The sequence below is a fragment of the Muntiacus reevesi genome, chromosome 20, assembly GCF_963930625.1.
Source record: "Muntiacus reevesi chromosome 20, mMunRee1.1, whole genome shotgun sequence".
Lineage (NCBI taxonomy): Eukaryota > Metazoa > Chordata > Mammalia > Artiodactyla > Cervidae > Muntiacus > Muntiacus reevesi.
The window spans coordinates 31,085,375-31,111,820 of NC_089268.1; the positions used below are offsets into that span (position 1 = coordinate 31,085,375).

The 26,446-nt window shown below is 37.7% G+C and overlaps 1 protein-coding gene and 2 non-coding genes across 3 annotated transcripts; 2 read left to right on the plus strand and 1 right to left on the minus strand.

Annotated features, from left to right (window-relative positions):
• Positions 1-954: 954 nt before the first annotated feature.
• SCAND3 (SCAN domain containing 3) lies at positions 955-20,075 on the plus strand. The gene is made up of 4 exons (XM_065912170.1): positions 955-1,374; positions 12,114-12,261; positions 14,605-16,100; positions 18,040-20,075. Exons 1-4 carry the CDS (start codon positions 955-957, stop codon positions 19,954-19,956), a joined length of 3,981 nt encoding a protein of 1,326 aa, XP_065768242.1. The 3' UTR covers positions 19,957-20,075.
• Positions 6,733-6,805, minus strand: TRNAK-UUU (transfer RNA lysine (anticodon UUU)). The gene has a single exon. It is a non-coding gene; the product is annotated as a tRNA-Lys (tRNA).
• A 1,700-nt stretch (positions 20,076-21,775) lies between the features above and the next one.
• On the plus strand, positions 21,776-21,849 carry TRNAT-UGU (transfer RNA threonine (anticodon UGU)). The gene has a single exon. It is a non-coding gene; the product is annotated as a tRNA-Thr (tRNA).
• Positions 21,850-26,446: the final 4,597 nt, after the last annotated feature.

Sequence of the window (26,446 nt, forward strand, 5' to 3'; positions counted from 1 at the left end):
TGGCCCACATCTAACGTGAAAAGGCTAGGTGGAGCCTACGAATTCGCTAACTGGGCAATCGCGCAGAGATGCTCTTCTGCTTTTGTTTTAGGACGCGGCGATGAGTGCTTAAGTCTTAGTGCAGCGACAGATTATCACCATGACAAGAAAACCCAGTGCAGCCCCCTCATTAGCTCTACTCACACAGTGAAACTCTTCACCGGTAACTGGGTAACTCGGGAGTCAAGTCTCTGTACAATTTACAGAGCACTTGTGACCTCGTGTTCACCGCTAGGATTTACCACGACCACCGAGCTGGTTGCACCACCTGGAATCCTAGAGCGGACCGGAAGTGAGCGCAGCTCCGGGGGCCTGACTGGAACGAGCTGGGGCCTGAGGCGGGTGTGTGAGACGAGCCACCACCTCGCCCGGGAGTGTCGCCTGTTGCCCACTTATTTGGCTTGGCTCGAGAGGGTCCGAGCTCCTTTGAGGGGGAAGTGGCGGAGGGGAGAGGGCGTCTGCGCGGCGACAATCGGGCCTTCCCCGCCGACGGCTAGCGGTGTGGAAAGAGCTCCTCTCCCCCCATCCCGGGCCTGGGCCTCGGAGCGCCGGTTTCAGAGAGACCTGTGTGGTTTTCTTGTTGGGGATAGTAGACCCAGGCTTTAGGGCCAGAGTTTCCTCAGTTTTCTGTCTCGCAAGCAAGCTGCCGCTCAATTTGTGGTCCTGGAGCTTTAGTGAATAGTTCTGAACTCACAATTTCCGGTCTTGTCAGAGAATGGCTTCCCTTTCAATGGAATTGCTCAAGTAACTGCCCTGTTTTCACCTAAACAAAAAAATTTTAGCTGCGTCTGTAATTTGTCTGTGTCAACAGAATTTTCTTTTTAAAAAAAGCTTTCCTGACCAAAGACTGGGTGGGGACCTCAAGTAAAATCACGCATCTTCTTAGATCCTTGTTGGAGCAAGGCCAAGCTAAGGATGGCAACAGCCCCCGGGGCCATCCCAGCCTTGGCTGGGCAGGGTTCAGAGGAACAAGGGGAGATTATAAAAATAAAGGTTAAAGAAGAAGACCCTATTTGGGATCAGGCATCCTTCCTACAGAAGAATTTGTCTTATAGCAGGGAACTCTCCCGTCAACGTTTCCGGCAGTTCTGCTATCAGGAGACTCCCGGACCCAGGGAGGCTCTGAGCCAACTCAGGGAACTTTGCCGTCTGTGGTTGAGCCCAGAGACACACACAAAGGAGCAGATCCTGGAATTGTTGGTGCTGGAACAGCTCCTGACCATCCTGCCCGAGGAGCTCCAGGCTTGGGTGCGGGAGCATCATCCCGAGAGTGGCGAGGAGGTGGTGACTGTGCTGGAGGATTTGGAGAGGGAGCTTGATGAACCTAGACAGCAGGTGAGAAATTGGAGGTGCCATATTTTGTGGAGAATTTGAGTGCTGTGGGTCCAAGGTGGAGTGAGTGGGGTTCACTTCACACTGACTGCTGTAAATTTGGATTCTGGGCATTATCATTTAATCACTGGTGTAGATGAATAGATTCATGCTTCTGGGATAACAATTTTTATGTTGGTGGTAGCTGATTCTAATAAGGAAATGGGAAACCAAATGGGAAACCTTGGTCTAGTGCTTGTGAATAGAAAGTATATTTTATTTAGTGACTGTGAGATAAAAGTAGCTATCTCTTCTTATGATGCCTACTAGTTTGACCATATATGGAAGCAAATCAGTGTAAGAATATAAGGAATGCCTTCTAGGAGAAACAAATAGAGAAGTAGCCTCATTTAATGGAAATATCAGGAAATGGTGAATCGTAAGATCTGGGTCCTATAACAGGCTGTCACTAATTAGCTGTGTAACATCAGGTACACACCTTCTCTGGACCTTGATGACTTCATCTGTACAATGAAGAGATTAATTGCGTCATTTTCTAGATACTTTTCAGTACTTGCAGTTGTTGGTATGTGAGGTCCATCATACTAGAGATTATTTTAAGAGCATATATTTGCTTTTTATGACAGTAATTTTAGAATATTATGGGTATTGCCAAACATTCCCGTTTTCTGTAAGATACTATCCACACATTTATCTGAACTCTTTTTTAATATGAGCATTTTATGTATGTATAAAATGTTTTAACATTTTATGATCTGTTAACATGTTTTTCTGGAATGCAAAATCTTTCATATGAGACTGATAAATAGGGAAATAAGTCAATGTAATGCTGAAATTGTGTCGGCTCATGTATGAGTTTTCCCCAAAAGTTGATGTTTTGGGCCACCTAAGTAAGAGCAGCTGAATGCAAAATATACAACTATAGCCAAGTCCAGCAAGTTGTGAAGACATACAGTACTGTACATACTGCCCATTCATCTCCACATCCTTCCTCTTGTCCCCAGTCTCTGTTTTAGAAGTGCTTATGTGCATAATTCCTCCCATTTTGGTGCAATTTTTGCTAAACTTTTTTTGTGTTCCAGAAAATGAGCAAGCAAGGGGGGTTTGCAAGTGCCACAGAAGCATGCTGGTGATAAAATTTCTGCTAGTGAGCATGAAAGAAAAGATTTAACAATTAAAGAAAAGCTCAAAATTATAAAATGTTTTGAAAGAAATGAAAAAACATGCAAGTGAAATAGAAGAGCCAACTTTATGAACAATTAGAGACAATGCTGGGAAAATAAAAGAAAGTTATCTAGCTGGAACAGCTGCAGTTGCTACAAAATTTGTTAGAACAAGGCATAAGGAAATGGAAGAAATGGAACATTTGTTTGAATTTTATACCAAAGAAAGAAGCAATGAGAAGTAGCCTTTCTTAAAATTAAAGAGAAGACATTAGCAATATATACGACCTTAAGAAGAAAGTGCAGAAGTGCCCTCATTTAGTGCAAATAGTGGCTGGTCTAGTGGCTTCAAGAACTGCTATGATTTCTACAATATTTAGCTCTCTGGTGAAGCTGTGAGTGTAGAGAAGCTGAAAAGACATTTCCCCCAGTGTTAAGAAATTTGACTGACAAAGAAGTATATAACCTAGATCAGGTTTTTAATTTTAATGAAACCACTCTCTGTTGGAGCAAGTGGTCTCAAGGGCCTGTATCTTGAAGGGGGAAACAGAAGGTCCAGTATTTAAGATGGTGATGCTGGGTGCAAATGCCAGTAGGAATTTAAATCTAAAGCCTGTGTAGTTTATTATTCTGCCAACCTACAAGCTTTAAAAAAAATTGTAAAGATTAACCTGAGTATCTACTGTAAGTCTACAAGAAAGGTTGGATGGCAGGGCAGATATTTACTAATCTTCTAGGTGATGTTTTGTAGGTGATTTTTAAAAATATTGCAAGAGGAACAAACAACTTTTCTTTCTAAATTCTTGTAATTCTCAGTAATACACTAAGCCATCCACCAACAGTTGATGAACTTTCTTCAACTATTAAAATTCTCTTTTTACCTCCTAATACAACTACTTTTCTTCAGCCCTCTAATCAGGGTGTGATCACAGTCATTAAAGCTTATTATTTAAGGATAACATTCAAGGTGTTTATTGCATCTATACCAGGTGATGTTGCACACACAGTTTTTGAATTCTGGAATTGATAAAGTATTAAACTTGCAATTGCTATTATTACAGAGGCTTGAGATGATGTCCCAAAAGCCTACTTGCATGGGGTGTGGTATGATTCTCCCTGATTGGGACTTCCCTGGGGTCCATTGGTTGAGAAACCACCTTCTAATGAAGGGGACATTGGTTTGATCCCTGGTCAGGGAGCTAGCATCTCACATGCACGGGGCAGCAAAGTTGTGGGCCTCAACTAGAGAACTCGCTTTCAGCAAACTGCAGAGCCCACATGCCCTGGAGCTGGCACACCACAACTAGAGAGAAGCCAGCATGCTGCAACAGAGAGCATGAGTGCCACAATTAAGACTTGACACAGTCAAAAAAAAAACAAAAAAGATTTTTCTCTCTGATTTAATTTATGATTCTAAAGGCTTCGAACCTTCAGAAGAGCTCCACTAAATCAAAGCAAGTTACATGGCTCTTGCAGAGGAGGTTGGATTTGAAAAAGCTGAGTGGAGATACTGAGGAACTGCTGCAGTCTCATTCAGAGGCTCTCTGTATACAAGAGCGCCAACAGTTAGGTGCTGAGGCTCAAATGGAAGTCTGTAAGATGATGATACAGTTCAACAATCTACCCCGCAAGAGCTTTTTACTTCTCAGTTATCTTCTGCTCTAAGTATGATAGAGAAGTAATTGTAGTAGATAGATGATAACTTGACTACAATGTAGAATGCAGCAGGATTTCTCTTCATGGCATAAAGTCCTATTTGGAACCATGAAATAGCTTCTTTATGAAAGAAGGAAAATATTTAAGCAAGAAAAACTAAATATCTTTTTATAAGCAAGTGTCAAAAAATAAAAACAAGATGAGCCAGAACTGTCATTATATATTTTGTAGTTTCATTACATTTCTTGGAAAGTGTGCAAATGCTTGTCTGCCGGGGTCCAGCCCCAGCAGGATCCAGGAGTACCCTCAAGATGAACAGCGTTGGTGAGAAAAAGAGAGAGACAAAAAGAGAGAGAGAGAGAGAAAACAGACTGGGGGTGTCAAGCAGAGTCTGGCCATGCTTTATTTTTTACCATAGCTTTTATACCCTAAGTTAGTACATTTCTAAGGGGAAGATAGTTTAACATTACATCAGCTTGTCCTTCACGAAACCAGGGTGTTTTCTGCATACTTCTTTGTTTATGAGGGTCTTGTACATTATCTTCTGGCCTTGGGGCCTATTAACAGTTTATGCAAGTCGGGTGAATGTAAACCTATTTTCTGTTTCTGTGGTGATCTTAACAGAAAAATTACAGTCTCACAGGGCAACAGTGCAGCATGTCACAACAGAGTAGAAGTATAACCTTGTTAACATAAAAGTCAGTTCTGCGGAAGTTGTCAACTGAATTTCTCCAAGAGGTTTACCCCACACAGACTCTGTGGCTTCAGTGAGGCAGCCTCTGCCTAGCACTCCTGGCTAACAGTTAACAACCGTCTCATTGGTACCACACTAGGGCTAAGTTCTTATTTTTCTAGATCTATAACTATATTAACAATGATTTCCATAACACAACCTTAGCACATTAAGAGCAAAAACACAGCAAGCAAACGTTAACCCAATAACCACTTTTAGAAAAATTTTTCGTGTGTTTTCTAATAGGGCTTCCTCACTCCCCGAAGGGCTCTATGTCTATTAGGGCCTTTATGTGATCAGGTTCTTTATGCTATTTTATGATTAGGGTATTATGAGCAGTCATGCTTATTAGTACCAAGGGCATAAATGCATTTGCCAAACAAACTAAAATACCAGCAAAGGAGTTTAAATTAAAACACTCCTTTCATCCTGGATACTCTCATAAGGTACCACCACCCGGGAAACTTACTGATTAAAGTTCTAAATTGATTCTTATTTGGGAAGAGATCGGGGAAGGCCTTCTGCCTGTGTGTGTCACAGAAATTAGGGAGTAGTCTATTGAAGCAAGCATCAGAAAGACAGATATCATCTTTAAGGTGAGCGCCGGGGGCAGCTTTTCAGAATCCCTGAAAACCTGATCCACCTTGCTTGTCAGGTTTTCTCCTCATGACCTTGTCATGGGTGGGATCTCGTAAGCTGGCTCCCGGCACTTGTCCATCTGAACTTCTGATGATGATGTCCCTCAACCCTTGCCTCACTCTTTCCTTATACCTCTAACAAGATACCATCACTTTTCTAAAGTAAAAATCCTTAGAATACTTAATATTTAAAAAATACTTAATATTTTTTATCTAATATGTCTTTTTGTCTTTATTTGTAATTTTACTGGAATTTCTGTAGTTTTATTAATGTCTCCTGACAAAGCTGTGTAGAATTTAAATAATCTACCCTACAAATTTATTTTCTCCATAAATCCTGTTAGTCTTTGTGTACTTTTACAGAAAGCATGTTGTTTCATGAGTTCATATGTTATTGCATAGATTCCTATACAGGCAGTCTCTTTCCTCTAGCCATCACATCTTTTCTGTTTCAAATAAACAGTATTGGTTGTTTTTTTTTTTTTTTCTCTTAACGTGTACCTGTTACTTTAAAATTTTCCTCTTCTGGTAGGACTTTGTCTTTGTCCACACTAGGTAATGTTTAGGGTTATGCTCTGATTATATTGGATAGTTTTTCACATGACTCAGGGTTAAATGTCAAATTTGCATAATTGCATAAATGTTTTTCTCTCTATTTTTGTTTTGTTTTGTTTCTGTGTGATTTCTGAAGGAAGGGGAAAATGCGGTTGTTGCAAATGCTTTTAACTGCCAACCCAGTATCTATTGTACACCCCTCTTTCTTCCATAAAAAATACTTCATGTTGGTTACACTAAGTTGCTCCAATTGTGTCCAACTCTTTGTGATCCTAGGGACTGTAGCCCACCAGGCTCTTCTGTCCTTGGGATTCTCCAGGTAAGAATACTGAAGTGGATTGCCATTCTCTTCTCCAGGGTATCTTCCAGACCCAGGGATCGAACCTGCAGGAGATTCTTTACCATTGAGCCACTGAGGGGCCTAAAAGTCTGTGCCCAAAGGGAAAGGCACTCCAGTATCCTAACGTGGAGAATTCTGGACTCCATGGGGTTGTACAGAGTTGGACAGGATTGAAGGACTTTCAGTTTCAAGCCTGAACAGGGATTTGAAACCTGGACTCTCAGATTAAAAGTCTGATGCTCTAACAACTGAGTTATTCAAAGGACTCTAGAGCAACACCTAAATAGGGACTTGAACCCTGGACCCTCAGATTAAAAGTCTGATACTCTACCGACTGAGCTATCCAGGCTCTCTTAGGAAGATCAGAGGTTCAGAGATAGTCTTCATGCTCTGTTGCGTCTAACTGTAACCCCCATGGACTGTAGCCGGCCGGGCTCCTCTGTCCATGGGATTCTCCAGGCTCCAAGCAAGAATACTGGAGTGGGTTGCCATTTCCTATTCCAGGGGATCTTCCCCGTGTCTCCCTCTGCATTGGCAGATGGTTTCTTCCCCACTGAGCCACTGGGGAAGCTATCTACCTAACTGTTGGCTATGTACCTAATTAAATGCTTTTCAGCTTTCCTCGTACTAGAGTTGGCCGTGCAATATGGTTCTGGCCGAAGAGAAATAAGCATATTTTCTAGCAGTTTCTGGGGAAGCTTATATTTTCCTTATAAAATGGCACAGATGTGTTTAGTTCTGCCTTTTCCCACTTCCTGTCTTGAACACAAATGTGATATCTGGAGCTATGGTAGCTATCTTGTGACCATGACGTGATGACAGACGTTAGGATGACCACTGATATGTTATGAATGAAAACAACCCTGGTCCCTGACAACTGTTAGGTATGTGAATCAGTGCCAGCAACTGCCCTCCTCTGGATTTCTTAGCAAATGACAAAAATAAACCCGAATTTGTTTAAGTCTCTGTAAGTTAAGTGTTACAATTAATTGAGAAATGCATGCATTTCTAATGATTACAGCCATATTTACTCCACTATTTTATGACCAAAATTTCTTATTAGAAATTTAAAAAAATCTAGGAATTATATAGTGAAAGACAAATGACTGTCATAACCAGTTTGAGGTAATTTCACCTTTGTAATTTGTTTTTGCCATCTAAAGGCACCCTTTACACTTCTGTGGTAAAGGCTAAATGGAATTCCTCCCATTCCTTCCAAGACCAGGCCCACCTGCCTTGGACTAGTCTCTCAAATGGAAATACAGAGGAATCAAGAGGCTAGATGTGTGTGGGTACATGGTTGTGGAGGAGGAGGAGTCAGTGATAAATGCATCACAATAAGCCATATCTATATTTTGTTTCATGTCTTAGTTGTTCTGTACCAACTTTACAGAATTGATAAAATTGTTTAATTATAAATAGGTTTCCCTGTCTCCCAGATGACTTATATCTTTCCCTCCAGGACCTCCTTTACCTCAGTTATGGAAAGATTTAGGCAAACTGAGATGCATACTATTATACTATATGAAGAAATCTACATAAGATCTTTTATTCTTAAGACCAGAGAAGGGAAAAACTTACCAAAGGGAAATGGCTCAACCATTTATGAATTTTTTGTTTTAAAAGAAAATTGGTTTCTCATATACTTTGTTCTGTCTAAGAAGAGGAAGTAAGTTTATAACATGGTGTCCAGCTTGGGGAAAAGGAACATGACACATAAATTCCTTAAATCCCACCATAATGTTGTAATACATTTTGACTTTCATTCAGATATCATTGACTGTTTCCTTTTGGAATTTTCTGGTTTATGTGCAGTTTGGTCTCAGTATCCATGGACCCAAATTTTCAAGCCATCCCACAGAATACTGACATCCGCTGACACCTTTTACTAGACTTTATTTGAGCATCTTGTTCTGCTTGGTGAATATGAATTATTAGAGTTCATAGTTCTGACAGTATTTTGCCCTCTGGACTCTGAATCCAGGGATCCAAGTTCAAATTTTGGTGGGACCTGAGGCAAGTCTGTTTTGGGCTTCCCAAATGGCACACTGATAAAGAACCCATCTGCCAATGCGGGAGACACAAGAGACGTGGGTTCGATCCCTGGGTTGGGAAGATCCCCTGGAGGAAGAAATGGCAACCCACTTCAGTATTCTTGCCTGGAGAATCCCACGGACAGAGGAGCCTGGCAGGCTATAGTCCATGGGGTTGCAAAGAGTCAGACATGACTAAAGTGACTTAGCACGCACACACACAGTGATCAGAAAAATGCAAATTAAAACAAACTTGGTAACCACTGCTGATGTGACCAAATTTGAGTAAGGTTGTTGAACTAGTAGAATGCCTGTGTACTACTGACAGGAATAAGTTGTTATGACCGTTTTGGAAATATCTACCGAGTGTAACCACACTTCATGATCCAGCAAACCTGCTACAAGGTATATATCTTACAGAAACACATTCAAAGACATGCAAAATAATATTCATAGCAGCATTATTATAATTGCCAAGAACTCTAAGCAACACAGATGTCCATTAAAAGTTGTAATGGATGAATATATCATGGTGTGTTTGTATAACTGAATACTATACAATAATGAAAATGAATGAGCAAGTGCTACATTCAACAGTATGGATGAATTTCACAAATATAATGTTGAGCAAAAGAACCCAGACAAAAATAAGTATATATTACATGATTCTGTTTCTGTAAAATCCAAAAAGCAAAATGAATCTTTGATGATAGATGTCAGAGCAGTAGATACATTGAGTGAAGAGGGTCGGACACAAGTAGCTTTCTGAGATGCTGGTAAAGTTCTATTTTTTTAAATGAGTAGTTCACTTTGTGATGTCGTTGAGCTCTACATTTATGAGTTATGCACCTTTTTCTAAATTTATAATACTTACCATAAAAATCATATTAAGAAAAAAATTTATTTCTCATTTGATGTCTCCTGCATGATAGGCTAGGGTGCTTGATTATATGCACATTTTTAGATTCAAATGTCATGTAATTGAGAAATTATTTTTATAAAACCAAGGCCCAGTGAGGGAAATTTTAAAAATTAACCCAGTTAAGAATATTTGGTAAGACAAACTATTGAAATGTTCTATTTGAGTGCAATATGACTTCTACAGGGCTATTTGCAAGAGAGTGGTTTTGGCAGGGATGTGAAATGGCCAAGCTACTTCCACTCTAAGTGGCACACTAAAAGAATTGGAATCAGGTGCCATACTCAAAGCCTCCAATTGTAGAGTTTTCTGTGTTCTTTTCACTTTAAGGTATATTGCTGCTGCTGCTAAGTCGCTTCAGTCGTGTCCGACCCTGTGCGACCCCATAGACAGCAGCCCACCAGGCTCCCCCATCCCTGGGATTCTCCAGGCAAGAACACTGAAGTGGGTTGCCATGTCCTTCTCCAATGCATCAAAGTGAAAAGTGAAAGTGAAGTCGCTCAGTCGTGTCCGATCCTTAGCGACCCCATGGACTGCAGCCTACCAGGCTCCTCCGTGCATGGGATTTTCCAGGCAAGAGTACTGGAGTGGGTTGCCATTTCCTTCTCCATTAAGGTGTATTAAATAACTATAAATCAGAATTCTGGTTCTTAGGAGGTAACAGCTCCTCCCCTCCTTTTAACTTTCATTCTTACTCAGTTTTAGAATTAACCATGGAGATGTGATTAGTCCCAGAGGCTGCTATTCTCTTAAGACAGCCTTGGGAAGTTATTGGCTGTTGAATACTTATTTTAATTAATGGACCTATTTTCATTAGAATAGAATAGAATAGAATCTACCTAACACATCTCTCTCCCAGTTTACCTGTTGCTTACATGACTAACAAAGATCCATGTGTAGAAGTGAGTAAAAAGATCTACAAGTCAATGAAAACTCTCCTAAACTAAAATAGTACAACACACTGTAACATAAGTTTTATTACTTTTTTTTTCTTTTGGTGAATGGCACTGAAGCATTAGACTTCATCTGGTAAATTATAGGCAAAGACATTATTTAAAGAAAAAGCTATAGTAAGCTGATAACACAAGTAACAACATTAAAATGATTGAAAGTCCAGACAGAAACAATCTAGATTACCAATAACAAACTGCCAGACAGTTGGCTGTTAACCACCTTCCTGGATTATTACAAGATTTTCTCATTGTCCACTGACTATCATTTTTAGACTTAGCACAATCAGATATTAGACTGTAACATAGTCCAGATAGACATACCTATTGAATGGTATGACAACTGATTTACAGAATTATATTTTACAAAGATTTAATAAATCAACTTATATAAAGGAGGGATAACATTAGAGTTTTTTTTTTTTTTTTTTTTTTTTTAACATTAGAGTTTTAAATATGTTCTTACTTCTGGTTTCCCAAGAATATGGTAAGCAAATACCAGTGTAACAAACAGTGCCATATAGGTAACTTGGAGGTAAACATGTTTATATGTGTGTGTGTGTTTATCTATCTAGTATCTTGGTTCCTAATTCCTCAACCAGGAATCACACCCAGGCCACTGTAGTGAAAGTGCTGAGTCCTAACCACTGGACCACCAAGGGATTCCCAAACATGCTTCTATATTAAAGACAGTGTTTATTTAAAGTCAGTGGCAATAACTTTCACTCTCCTCTTTCACCCTCATCAAGAGGCTTTTTAGTTCCTCTTTGCTTTCTGCTATTAAAGTAGTATCATCTGGATATCTGAAGTTGTTAATATTTCTCCCAGCAATCTTGATTCCAGCTTGTGATTCATCCAGTCCAGGATTTCCATGATGTACTCTGCATATAAGTTAAATAAGCAAGGTGACAGTATAAAGCTTTGACTTGCTTGTTTCCCAAGTTTGAACCAGTCTGTTGTTCCATATCTGGTTCTAACTGTTGCTTCTTGACCTGCATCCCTATACACGGTTCTTCCAGATCTGCTCCTGCATGTGCAGATTCAACCAACCAAGGATTGTGTAGTACAGTAGTATTTGCTATTGGAAGAAAAATTCCTTTGTAAATAGACCCACTAAGGGTCAAGCCAATATTGTCCAAGGTTCAACTGTATATTTTGGAGACAATAGGGTGAATTTAATTATGACACGAGTACTAGATGATTGGTGTAATGCAAAAATAATATTTTCTTTTCACCCAACACAGTTACCCACTTTGATTGGCTTTTTCCCCTCCATCCATATATAACACAGTGGGCTTATGTTTTCCACTTTTGGTGTAAAACAACTGTCTGATTTCTTCCTGGGTTAAATAATTAATTAGTCATTATTAGATAATTTCACCCCAATTATTTACTTTAAATTGCTCCTACTGAAACTCATTTACAATTTTCTCCCAGTTATCACAGTTTAGGGAATATTGCTTTAATGTACTTCCATTGTTACTCCCCAAAACAAAAACCATAGGTTTGCATATCAACTCCTGTCCAATTTCTGTTGTATGGCTCTGACCTTAATTGTTCCAGCATTTTTTATTTCTCTTCTTACTCTATCTAGAATTATCTAGATAGAGTAATATCTCTTAAGAATTCAGTGAAGACATTTTCTTCTTACATCTTTTCCATTTCAGTAGAAAAATGTTTTAAGGTTTAGCTATGGTTTATGCAGTGATATTATTAACATTATATTAATTTCCAAATGTACCTATTTATCCCCAGGTCCCACAGGGCACATATGAGCAAGAAGTTCCTATGGAAGAAAAGACTCTTCTGGTTACTGCAAAGGAGTCCTTAGGTACCCATCTCCAGTCTATAGAAGACAGAATGGAATGTGAATCTCCAGAGTCACACCTCCTTCAAGATAATGGTGAGGATAATTTAGTCTTTGGAAAGAGGATGAGATTTGGGAGAGGGAAGGGCCCATTCATTGAAAGGTTATCAAACTTTATTCCATTGAAGCTTCTACTGAATATAGCTGAAGGAAAGGTCAACCATTATAGTATAATGCTAGTAATGAACTTGACTTAAGCAATCAGACAATAATGTAAAAAATAATTGAACACAGTATTTTTCATGGATAACTTGCAATGGAATTAAGTACCTGTGGATAGATAAATCAGAGATGCCTCTGTATATAAATGTGGATCACTTGTCAGTATAGCCATGGGTCCCATTTCTATAGCCTCTGCTCCCCATTTCTTGTTACATATGGCTGTTTAAGATTGGAAATGTTACTTAGAAATCCTACTGAAGAAAATGGAATTTCTGAAGTCCATGTCTACTGGAAATCTAAGGACTATTAACAGTGTAATGTGTGGTAGAGGCAGTGGTGCAGGCTGGCTTGGTTCTGGAGCTCCTGCCTTTTCCAAAAGGCCTCAGTATAATTGATATCACTTTTTCTTTTCTTATATCCCTAGCAACTCCATATTTTCTGCTTATCATAGACCTACTAATATGGATTGTACTAATTTCTGAAGCTCATATTCTCTTGGTTCTCATTTACATGGCCTTATATTTCTTTCTTCTCCCTGGTTTATCCTTGTTTACCTTCCTTTATGTTCATGGCTCCATAGCATGTTGCAAAATGTATCAGTGTGGAAAGAAATACTATCTATATAATGGTCTTTTCAGTCACATTTTGAAATAGCACTTTTCAGGAGTGTTGTCATCTTCATTATAAAGCTAATTAACAAATTTTTATCCAACACTTTTTTTTTTTTTTGGCTGCACCCCAAGGCTTGACTTGTAGAATCTTAGATGCCTGACAAGAGATTGAACCCAGGCCTCAGCAGTAAAAGCACCAAGTCTGAATCACTGGACCACCAGGGAACTCCCTATCCAATACTTTTCTTTGTAATAAAATGTTAGATAGTGGAAGAAATACTAGAAGGAAAAGTGATTCCTGCTTCTTTAGAAACTTATAGTCTTGTCAGTTGTACATATGAAACAGAGAAAGAAGAAAGTACTGCAGTGCTAGTTTATGTTATTGGTAAATTATATCTTCAAGAAAGGAGACCTCACTGTAAGCTTAAATGATCAAGGAGGTCTTGTTGGAACAATTGAAAGTTAAATGAGGCCAAAACACACAGTTTCGAAGCTTTGAAAATTATGAACATTTGAGAATTATTTCAATTTACCAGTTCAATATTTGGTATGCAAATTATCAAACAACTTAAGAAAAAGTATTTTTCCAAGCATCTATAGGACTTTCGAGATTATATGCTAATTCTAAATTATTCTTTTTGATTCTTTCAAATAGCTTCCTTAAGACTAGCCAAATTTGATTTATTTAAATGTTTCATTATTATGAATAGTCTAAACATTTATTTTAATATGTTATATTAAGCCAGAGATATTTTACTACTTCAGGTTCATCTGCTGCTCTTTCTTTCTCAAAATCAGTAGTAAGGGTATTTATATTGGGTTTATAGCTTTACAAGCACCAAAAGGGAGGTGATATAAATATATGGTCTTTAAATTTACGCCCCAGATGTTGCTATACCAGCTAACATGACTGAATAAAACAAAATGTGGTATAGCCTGAGACTTAAAAAAAAAAAAAAGACAAAAACATCTGTTAGGACTTCCTTGATGGTTCAGTAGTTAAGCATCCATTCCCTGGTGTTCCAGTCCCCTTGCAGTGGAGGTCAGGGAACTAAAATCGCACGTGGGAACTAAGATCCCTTGTGCCATGGAGGAACTGCTGAACCTGTGGGCTCCAGAGCCTTGTGACTTAGCTAGAGAGTTGGGGTGCTGCAACGAAAGAGCCCCTCTGCATGCTGTAACTAAGACCTGGATGCAGCCAAAATAAGTAAATTAATTAATTAAGAAACTATCATTCTATAAAAAAAACTATTGCTGTATTTCTGAGACTTCTCTAGCCAAAAAATAGTTTTTGTGTAACTAATAAATAAATGAAAAAATAATAACATCAATTTGTTTTCTGTTTTACATAAAACAGTGCTTTACTTTAAGGTTAGCCCTGGATACTGCTCTGGAAAGTCATAACCTGGCTTCCTACTCTGTCAGAACTTTTTGTTCCTGGCTACCTCTCTTTATTCCTCCAAAGGTAGACTTCTTAATCAAAATTGTGCTGTCCCTCTTATGTGTTCATATCTACTTCTACTCTGAGCTCTAGTGGTTATTTGGGCAATATGGTATTTAGGTTATATTCCCAAATATTCTAATTGGTTTTTCATTTATATTTTAGGATCATTTTTGTGGCTTTCCATGATGTCTCAAAGCATGGGTGATGATAACTTTAGTAGTTTAGATACTAATGAAGCAGAAATCGAACCAGAAAACATGAGAGAAAAGTTCTTCAGAAGCTTAGCAGTGTTACTGGAAAACAAGAGTAATAACACCAAGATATTTTCTAAAGCAAAGTACTGTCAATTAATCAGGGAAGTGAAAGAAGCTAAGGCTAAGGAAAAAAAAGAATCAATTGACTACCGGCGCTTGGCTAGATTTGATGTGATCATTGTACAAGGTCATGAGAAGCTAATTGAGGCTATAAATGGGGAAACAGATAAAATACGGTATTATTTACACAGTGAGGACTTATTTGACATATTGCATGATACACATCTCAGCATTGGACATGGTGGACGTACCCGCATGGAAAAAGAGTTACAAGCGAAATACAAGAACATCACAAAAGAAGTTATAATGCTATACTTGACACTTTGTAAACCATGCCAACAGAAAAATTCAAAACTCAAGAAAGTTCTAACATCAAAGCCAATTAAGGAAGTTAACTCAAGATGCCAAGTGGATCTTATAGACATGCAGTTGAATCCTGATGGAGAGTATAAATTTATTATGCATTATCAAGACTTTCGTACAAACTTGAGTTTTTTGCGGTCATTAAAATCTAAAAGGCCTAAAGAGGTTGCACGTTCTCTTTTAGATATTTTTACAATTATTGGAGCACCCAGTGTTCTACAGTCTGACAGTGGGAGGGAATTTTCAAGCCAGATTGTCAGTGAACTTAGTAATATTTGGCCAGAACTTAAAATTGTTCATGGGAATCCTCAGCCCTGCCAAAGCCTAAGTTCTATAAATCAAGTTAATGAGGATATCCAAAATCAGATTATCTCCTGGATGCAAACTAACAATTCATCACACTGGGCTGAATTTTTGTGGTTTATTCAAATGACCCAAAATCAACCCCATCACAGAGGCATGCAACAGACTCTATGTGAGGGTGCATTTAGCTCTGAAGCTAAACTGGGGCGCTCTCATTCTCAGTCAACTGAAGAACTTGTTGCCAGCCTGAACACAGAAAATGAATTGGAACAGGCTGATAAAGAATCAGAAAATACTCTAAGAGCCCAGTATGAAGAAAACATTGAGATTGGAACAGATAGTAGTGATATTGAAGAGATTCTTTCTATTACTCCTAAGGTAGCCCAAAAAACTGTTCCTGAAAGCAGACTGAATTTTTTATCATGTGTGAGTTGTGGGAAAGAATGCGTAGGTGCTAACAGTTGTGAATCATGTTGTAGAAACATCCATGCAATCTGTGGAGTGCCCTCTCAACATGAGACTGAGGGTTATTGTAACAAAATAGCTTGTAGTCTTTGCTACCAGACCACTACAATGAAAAGGAAACATGATGAGGTTCCAAGAAGTTTGACTGTTCAACCTTTCAAAATGTTAAAACCATCGGAGACATCGTTTTCATCAGACAAAGTAGGAGATTGGGTAAGAATTTGAGTGTAGATCAAAGAATTTGCTGTAGATCAAGAGCCTCTTTCTACCTTACTGTGATCATGATGAGTGAGAAAGTTTTGACATGGCACACTAAAGCACAATGATGGGGATCTGGGATATATTTTCTCCCAAAAAAGGTCAATTACTTTTAACGTCCTCCCTCCATTCATTTTTCAAGTTGGAAGTTATAACCTTCGATGCTGCTTTGTTTATTGTTCTGGAGTGAGCAGCAGTAACATCTCTTCTTTCTGATGTCAAGCATTTCTTGGGCGGATGAGAAAGCTAGGATCCCGGTGACAAATGGTATGCCTGGTGGTATGTTTCTACAGAAGGATAAATTTGGGAACAGATGAACTTACTGTTAACATTGTTTTAGTTGTATGTAAGTTTGGGTGGAGTGGTAAGCTAAGAAAGGGCATCTCAGGTCAAGTGAAGAAACATTTAGGAAGGGCAGGGAATGATAAATTTGGTTGGGAGACATGAGTTTGTGTTGGAAGATTTGGTTTTCTGATTAAAATGCAGAGTGTGAAATAAGGCCAAAGAGATTTTTTCAATCATTAGGTTTTATAAAGTAGAGCTAATATATGTTCAAGTTAGTGTTTTGAAATATGAAGGTTACGCATGATTTGGGCCAGTGGTATTCAGAGTTTGTTCTTCAGACCAGTGGTGGTCTGCAAACTGTCATACTAGATCTTAATGAGGTAAGTACACATATTGAGAGTACCTGGAAATTACAACAATATGACATTGCTGATACCAAGCACATGATTAATGAACTCATCTTTTCAAATAGAATATTCAGTTTTAATGTTAAACTCTCAAGGTGAATCACATATGATAGCAGTTATAAATTAGTCAAGCACAATAGGTTCACATTAAAATGTGTGATATGCTGTTTAGCTTGTCAGCTGTAACCCAAAAGTGTGTAAAACTGAGAAAAATGTAAGCATTTACTTATCTTTATAACTTAATTTTAAAATCATTTTATGTTTTTAATCAAGCCTGGTTTTGTAAAATTTTAAAAAATTGAAGTATAGTTGATTTATAATATTATGTTAGTTTCAAGTATACAGCACAGTGATTCAGTTTATATATGTATATATACATATATGTATATACATGTTGTGTATATACACACACATTCTTTTTTCAGATCCTTTCCCCTTATAGGTCATTACAAAATATTTAGTATATTCCCTATGCTATACAGTAGGACCTTGTTAGTTATCTATTTAATATATAGTAGTATATATATATGTTAATCTCAATCTCCTAATTTATCCCTCCCCTGTCTTTCTCTTTTTGGTAACTGACCATAAGTTTGTTTCTATGTCTGTGAGTCTCTTTCTGTTTTGGAAATAAGTTCATTTGTATCTTTTTTTTAGATTCCACTTATAAGCAATGTAATTTATTTATCTTTCTTTTTCTGGCTTACTTCACTGAATATGATAATTTCTAAGTCCATCCATGTTGCTGCAGATGGCATTACTTCATTCTTTTTTATGGCTGAGTAATATTCCATTGCATATATGTACTACATCTTCTTTATCCATTCATCTGTTTGTGGACCTTTAGGTTGCCTCCATGTCTTGGCTATTGTAAATAGTGCTGCAATGAACATTGGGGTGTATGTATCATTTTGAATTATAGTTTTCTCTGAATATATGCCCAGGAGTGGGATTGCGGGATCATACAGTAACTCTATTTTTTGTTTTTTGAGGCACTTCCATACTGTTCTTGATAGTGGCTGTACCAATTTACTTTCCTACCAACAGTGTAGAAGAAGAGTTCCTTTTCCTCAACATCTTTCCAGCTTTTATTATTTATAGATTTTTTGATGATGCAAGCCTAGTTTTTAATTTTTAATTTAACATTATTAATAAAGAGGAAAGTAAAATTTGTATTGCTTATTTTTAATTCTAATTTGCAGATGACAAAACAAGCTTCACTGGACTTTTTTGTGAAGAAAAGACACACCTATTCTGAATATGGCAATAGTAGCAAAAGAAATGGTAACAATGGAAGTCATCTTGAGGGAGTGAAAACCAAAAGAGTTCATACTAGCTTTACTCGGAAGTATGATCCCTCATATATTGAGTTTGGTTTCACAGCCATAATTGATGGTGAAGTGCTGAAACCACAGTGTATTATTTGTGGAGATGTACTGGCTAATGAAGCGATGAAACCATCGAAACTTAAGCGGCATCTATATTCAAAACATAAAGAAATAAGCTCACAACCAAAAGAATTCTTTGAAAGAAAGAGTAATGAATTGAAAAACCAACCAAAGCATGTGTTCAATGTTTCTCACATAAACATTAGTGCTTTGAGGGCTTCTTATAAAGTAGCACTTCCGGTTGCTAAGTCTAAAACACCGTACACAATTGCTGAGACACTAGTGAAGGACTGCATCAAAGAAGTTTGCTTAGAAATGTTGGGCGAATCTGCAGCAAAGAAGGTAGCTCAAGTACCACTTTCCAATGACACCATAGCTCGACGTATTCAGGAACTGGCAAATGATATGGAAGACCAACTCATAGAACAAATAAAACTAGCCAAGTATTTTTCATTGCAACTTGATGAATGCAGAGATATTGCTAACATGATAATTCTTTTAGTATATGTGAGGTTTGAACATGATGATGATATAAAGGAAGAATTCTTTTTTTCAGCCTCTTTACCAACAAACACAACTAGCTCAGAACTGTATGAAGCTCTGAAGAATTATGTTGTCAACAAATGTGGTTTGGAATTTAAGTTTTGTGTAGGAGTGTGTTCTGATGGTGCTGCTTCAATGACAGGAAAACATTCTGAACTGATTACCCAGATTAAAGAACTTGCACCAGAATGTAAAATAACACATTGCTTCATTCATCGAGAAAGTCTTGCTATGAAAAAAATATCAGCTGAACTGAATAGTGTGCTTACTGACATAGTAAAAATTGTGAATTATGTAAAATCTAATGCATTAAATTCAAGGTTATTTTCTTTATTGTGTGATAATATGGAAGCTGATCATAAGCAACTGTTATTGCATGCTGAAATACGGTGGTTATCCTGGGGAAAAGTTCTATCAAGATTGTTTGAAATACGAAATGAACTCTTAGTATTTCTGCAAAGCAAGAAGCCAGTTTGGTCCCAACTTTTCAAAGATGTGAATTGGATTGCCAAACTTGCTTATTTATCTGATATCTTCTGTATTTTTAATGATCTTAATGTTTGCATGCAAGGAAAGAATGCAACATGTTTTTCAATGGCAGATAAGATTGAAGGACAAAAACAAAAGTTAAAAGCTTGGAAAAAAAGAGTTTCTACAGATTGTTACGACATGTTCCATAATTTAACCACAGTTATCAATGAAGTAGGTAATGATCTTAATATTGTACATCTACGAAAAGTTGTCAGTGAACATCTTACAAATTTGTTAGATTGTTTTGAATTGTACTTTCCTTCAAAAGAAGATCCACGCATAGGAAATTCATGGATACAAAATCCATTTCTTTCATCAAAAGATAATTTAAATTTAACTATAATCCTACAGGATAAGTTGTTGAAGCTGGTTACTGATGAAGGATTGAAAATGAATTTTGAAAATACAGCATCACTTGCTTCATTTTGGATAAAAGTTAAAAATGAATATCCTGAGCTTGCTGAGATTGCTTTAAAATCTCTTCTTCTGTTCCCCTCAACATACCTCTGTGAGACTGGGTTCTCCACCTTAAGTGTTATTAAAACAAAACATAGAAACAGTTTAAATATACATTATCCCTTGAGAGTAGCATTGTCATCAATCCAACCTAGATTAGACAAATTAACAAGCAAGAAGCAAGCTCACTTATCACATTAAAAATTTTAAATACTGATTTATAATGTGTTAATTCAAAGTATACATATAGGCATTTATGGAACTATGTAAAGTTTTGATTAAATTAGCAATTCTGTATATAAATTGCCTATATGTACATTAAAGTGTACAGTTTTTATACTTCTCTTATTTTCCCTGTCAAATTTGTTGTATTTATTAGGATGTAATTTTAAATCTGTTCATTCTAACATTAAAAATTTTGGTCTTGTATATTGTGTGTATTTTTCTTATTTTATAAAGTTATTAAAATTAAAGGATGAGTTCAAGATGGGGAATAATTTCTTTGAAATGGCAGACTTGATCAGTGATGTGAATTCAAGGGGTAGAATTAGAATTTGAATGCAAGGGTGCATGTCAGTAAGATGTTAAATTTGTAAAACTGATCTTGGGTGGTTTGGTTGGAAGTTGATAAGTTTGTTTTGTAGGTGCATGTTTAGATACAGTGTTTAAGTGGGTAAAGTGGGGGAAAACCGTCAAATGCTTAAACCTAAATATCCTTTCACAGAATAAAATGTATCATGTTTATTCAACAGTAATTGAATACAGTAGTAAAAGTGAGATATTGCGGAGAGAATTCTGGGGTGGTGCTGAAATGTTCTATCTTCGTTGTGGTAGTGTTCACTATTAATAGTTTTCACTATTAGCCATATGCAAAGTAGTCAATCACAGTCTCAGATTAGAGTGTATCTGGGTGTACAGCTGCTGTCAAGAACTACCTTGTTCTTACTCTTCTTAACTAACTGTGGTTTCATCTTTCATCTTTTCTCCTACTCCCCATCCCAAATACATAGCAATGATAGATTATATTGACTGAATTTCTACAGTGCCCACATTAGCCCAGCTTATCTTTACAAACTGATACTCATGTTTCCCAAACTAAAAACTTAAAAGCCACAAAATTGAGCATTTTCAACACAGACAAGGAAGAGATGGACAAATTTTTAAAAAGAAAAAAGTTCTGAGTTTCACAAATGAGACTATATGGGATGGTAGTTGTGAAGAATTATTATTTTCAAAAGTATTTATACTGCCTCTTCCTGGGATATGATTGTACTGCCTCACTCCACAGATACCAGATTTGACTTATTTCACTCTGGGTATTAAAATGTGAGCAGAATTGACATGGTACTTTTGGGCACCAAGAAACAGTTCTTGATTTGCCATACTTTTTTTCTTGCTTTGTCAAGAGACCATCAATGTTTCAGGTAGAGATGGCTCCCTCATCCTGGCGGAGTCACGGTAGACAAATAGCAGGAGCAGGGTGTGTTACTCTAAGCTTCCATGATTCTTGGAGTTGTTTGTTTCTACAGCATGCGAAAATGCTGTACTGACAATGTGGTTGAATTAGCATCAGAGGGCTTCCCTGGTGACTCAGATGGTAATGAATTAGCATCAGAAAATGAGTTCGTCTTAACTCGAGTTCTTCGCTATCTGTGTAAACTTGAACAAGTCCTTAAACGTTTTTGGAGTAGAATATAAAATAGGAATGATAATATGCTCAGTATTTGGGATTGCCTTTGATGTTCAGAGAGGCAAATTTTGGTAAATTCCAAAGTGCTATAGAAATATAATGTATTACAATACTTTTACTCAAATTCAGGACTCGGATGTGGTGTCTGTGGCCTCATTTTAACTTTTATGTCGCTGTGAGGCATAGTAATCATCACATTGTCAAGCCCTTTGTTCAGTCAGTCACTGAAATGGGCACAACCTGTATACAAGTAAGATTGGAAAAGATCTGGATATTTTTCAAAGTAACAAAATTGATTTAAAAGTTTCTTTCAGAGGTTGTTCTTTGTCTGGCTCTATGGCTTAGTTGGTTAAAGCGCCTGTCTTGTAAACAGGAGATCCTGGGTTCGAATCCCAGTAGGGCCTATTTTGCACGCTTCTTTGTTCCTGAGAAAGGATGAAGATTTCCGTACTACAGTACCACCCCCCCTGCCTCCTCCCGATCTGGAAAAAGGCAGAACCCTAAGAATGATCATAAACACCCCTCCCCTCACAGAAGTACCAACCCCCTTGCCCCTCCCTATCCCGAAGAATGACATTCTTAGGGGTCTGACCTAAGAATGACCGTAAATCTCTGCAACCCTCTTCTTCCCATCACAAAAAGGCAAGTGAACTTGCGAAGGTCATTTTCTGGGGAAATAAATAAACCCGCTTCACCTCCATTATGGGATGGTATCCCCATCCCGGGAGGGATTAGAGAGGTGTTGAATAAGCACATTCTCGAAGTTTCGGGCCACATGGATTGACTGTGGTTGTCAGAGGGGAGGGGCGTGGAGGGATGAGTGAAATAGGTGAAGGAGATTAACAGGCACAAAATTCCAGTTACAAAATAAATCAGTCATGAAGGTAAAATGTACAGCATGAGGAATACAGTAAAAAAAAAATATTGTAATATCTTTGTTTTGTAACTCGAGTTATCATGGTAATTATTTTGTAATAGAAATATCAAATCACTATATTGTGCAACAGGAACTAACATAGAATTTGTAGGTCAATTATACTTCAATTAAAAAAAGAAACTTTCTGTAAACAAAAGAAAACCTGAATAAACATAAAATTTTTTTCATTAGCCCAACTGGCACTAGCATTTCTATAGCATTGAAATAGAGTTGAAATAGAGTCTTGCATTCACCAGCCAAGTTTGTTTGGTTGTGGATAATTGTTTTTCATCTATCTTTTTATCTAGTTTGTCGTATTTTATTTTTTCCTATTTTCAGTTTGTCCATTTCTCTTACATGTAATTACAGATATATGGAAATCATATATGCCGCTTGCCAAAAAAAAGTGTAGTAAAGTCACTTGCTGTGACTCTGTAAGTCCACCCTTGAGTGCACATCTATCTTGCAGTCATTCAGCTGAAATGAAATGGTCACTGTACCCAAATGATTCAAATGGCAAGATCGATAATGCTACATATGTACCAGGGAGATATGAAAACATTTATCTTTCACATAATGAAGTTTTCTGGGGAGACTAGAGGAGGCTCTCAGGTAAGTCCAAAAATGTCTTGGAAGAGCAAGGAGGGGTGATGGGCTTTGGTTTTTACAGGGTTAGAGGGCAGGCTGTGGAGGGGAGAGGGGAATGAAGATTCCTAAGTGAGAACCAGGACTAGCATGGTTTGATCTTCTCTCTGAGAGAGCTTAAGCACTTTCTGTGGGCTGGCTTTGATGTGAGCGTGATGGGTCTTGAATGCTGTCAGCAAATATCAGAAATGGGGTCAATTTCTTAATTACAGTTTTCAATAGAAATCTGTGTACAAGTCCACAGAAAAGCATATACAAAAATGTTCCTAACAGCCCTATTCACAATTTTCACAAACTGAAAATAACTCATATATCCACCACTAGAATGGATAAATTGTGGCATATTAATACAATATTATTATATATGTGTATGACTATATATATATAAATACAAACAACATCATTGAATACAACATGGATGAACCTCGTAGTGCTGCACAAAAGTAGCTGGACCTGAGAGTACACATTGTAAAATTCTATTTATATGTTATTTAAAATGTACAAAGTTAATAGACAATATCAGAATCCAAAATGTGATTACCCTTAAGAAGAAAGTAGTTAGGAGGCACATGAGAGGGGCTTCTGGTATTTCTTGACACAGACAACCTAGGTGACAAAACTTAATTCAATTTGATAGAAACAGTGGCAATAAATTGGAACAAACGATCTGAGTGAGATTTCATAGACATGATACATATATAAGGGCTTCCCTAGTGGCTCAGCTGGTAAAGAATCCACCCACAGTACAGGAGGCCTGGGTTGGATCCCTGGGTTAGGAAGATCCCCTGGAGAGGGGAACAGCTACCCACTCCAGTATTCTGGTGAGTGACTTTCACTCACATACATATATATTCAGATATACATCTACATAAATTAAGTATTCTTTATATGCTTCTGTTTGGACACTTTCCTGCATGTTTGTTACATTTCAATTAAAAATAATTTAAAAAGAAAAACAAAGCCACCAATTAAGAAAGAGAACATTGCCTTTATTTTATAAGTTCCATTTGCCCCATTCCACTCTACATCTCTCTCTCACTTGAGATAACTATTATATTAATGCTTGTGATTATCATTCCCTTGCTTTTTTAAAACCTTAAAACAGCAATAAACATTTATTCTCAAGTAATTTTTATGCATCAGAAATCTAGAAGCAGCTTAGCTGGGTGGCACTGGCTTGGAGGTCTCTCATGGGGTTGCAGTTAATTTTTCAGCCAGGAACTGGTTGCAGCCATCTGAAGGGACTGGATACTTTATTCCCAAGACTTCTCATGCACATGGTTGAGTCCTTAGTTCTTTTTTTTTTTCCCCCTTAATTGGATATAATTGCTTTGCAATTTTGTATTAGCTTCTGCTGTACAACAACACGAATCAGCTTTAAGTATGCACATATCCCTTCCCTCTACAGCCTCCCTCCCATTCAGTCCCTTGCTTTTAAGCTTTACTACTAATATATGTATTTAACACAACAGATTATTTAATATGCTTGGTTTGTAGTTTCTATACATGAAACCATGTTGTATTTGTTTTGGAATGTTTCCTTGTTATTGAAATATTATCATAATATATCATTTTGTGTGATTTCTAGATATTTCTTTATTGCATATAACTAAATTTTTATAGCTGTCATGAAAATGTGGTAAAACTCTGACACTATTTATAATAATTTTTCTGTTTGATCTTTGTACATAAGTATTTGTATGTATATGTGTTCAGTCACTGAGTTGTGTCTCTTTGTGATCCCACCAGGCTCCTCTGTCCATGGGATTCTCCAGGCAAGAATACTGGAGTAGGTTGCCAACACGATCTGTTAAAAAGAAAAAGTCAGTTCTGTTTCTTCCTTTCTAGTCATCACAGCTTTTTATTTTTTTGCTTTCCTTTTGTCTAGTAGAGAATCAGTTCAGTTCAGTTCAGTCCCTCAGTCATGGGAACTTTCAGATTAAAGTATCTGGGTTTGGAGTTTTCTCTGTGGGAAAAATTTTTGAGTGTTTATGGTTTAATGGTTTGGGACTATTCATATTTGCTAATTTTTCTTTAGTGAAATTTAATTGATTTTTTGTTGTTGCAGAATTTACGATTTCATTTAAAACTTCAAACTAATTGGGCAAAATTTCTTACACTTTTGCACATTCTGATCCACCTTTTGGATATACTCTTCTTTTGCTTTTTATTTTATTTTATTTTTTGCTAACCTTTCTCATCTTTTAGATTTCAGTTCCTGGAATGCTTACTGAAGGTTGGATTAAGGACAGACCCCAGACAGTCTGTCACTTTATGTGGCCCAGAGAACCGGGATGGTGCTTTCCTGGAAAGCAAGCAAAAGAGAGCAGCCTCTTCAGGGTGCAGTCACTGCTCAGAAGCTTTTGAGAAAACGCTGTTTCTCCAGCATCTCTAAATTGTGAAAAATCTATGTAACCTCAACTTTTCCGGGCGGGGAGCCGGAATGCTCTGAGAAGGCAGGTTAGATGAAGACCAAAATCAGGCCCTCGCAGTTCCTAATAATGAGGAATGAGGCCCCCCCAAATGCCTCAGATTCCAGCTGGGTTGCTTTCACCGCGCCCACCGCACCCCTCAGGAACAGAGTCCAAAGCAGGCGGTGTGAGTAACTCCTCCAGGCCTCCCCCGCCTTCCCACCACCCTTGTGCTTTCCTCGCCCGCACCGTCACTAATGGGGGGTCGAGATCCGCTGAGATGAGAGTGGCTGGGGGAAATGAGCCGGAAAAAAACCAGACAACCACAACAAACTGACTCAAAATCCAACCTTTCTAACCTGAAGAATGGTTCCTTCCCTCTCAGTCACACAACCCCGCAACCTAGTGGCTGCACAAGAGGAGGGACATTTTCTAATTGTTCAGTAAGTACAATCGTTGCGGTTTTTACTAAGGTGTCCCTGGAGGGTACTCAGTGGGCCTGTTTTTCGTGGTTTCCAAGAAGGGCCAGGCCTAGGAAGACGCTACTCAATTCAATCCTAATTGAAGACGTCTTGGCAGGATTGGGCGCCCAGCTGAGAGGATGCCAGGAGCGGTCTTTTTTTTTTTTTTTTTTTAATTTTCACTTATTCCCATAGGGTCTTAATTTTGACTTTGTCTTCATTCTGAAGGTAAATCGAGCCTTTGTAGCCGTGATTACAGAAAGACATTTCAATCCTTTTTTTTTTTTTTTTTTTAACAGGTTAATCAACCGATTGAAGAGGCATTACAAGACAAGTGTAATATTCTGTTCAGAAAAGAAATTTGGTGTCAGGCTAAGGGTAGAGTTTGGAGAAAAGCGGAATTTCCGTTTTGCCCTAGTGTCTAACCATAACTTCTTTAAAAAAGTTACTTGGGTTTTGTACCAATGACACCACCTTTTAAGTAAAATTGATGGGAATGGTATCTTTTCATAAGAGTTACAGTAACAAGAATCGCCCAGATTCTCAATACTTGTAATATTTTCCTTCA

Excerpts from the sequence above, each read along its gene's own strand:
- SCAND3 (XM_065912170.1), top strand. The coding sequence starts at position 955 with ATGGCAACAGCCCCCGGGGCCATCCCAGCCTTGGCTGGGCAGGGTTCA. Across the intron at positions 12,262-14,604 it reads ACACCTCCTTCAAGATAATG|GATCATTTTTGTGGCTTTCC; the intron begins GTGAGGATAATT and ends TTTATATTTTAG. Across the intron at positions 16,101-18,039 it reads CAGACAAAGTAGGAGATTGG|ATGACAAAACAAGCTTCACT; the intron begins GTAAGAATTTGA and ends TCTAATTTGCAG.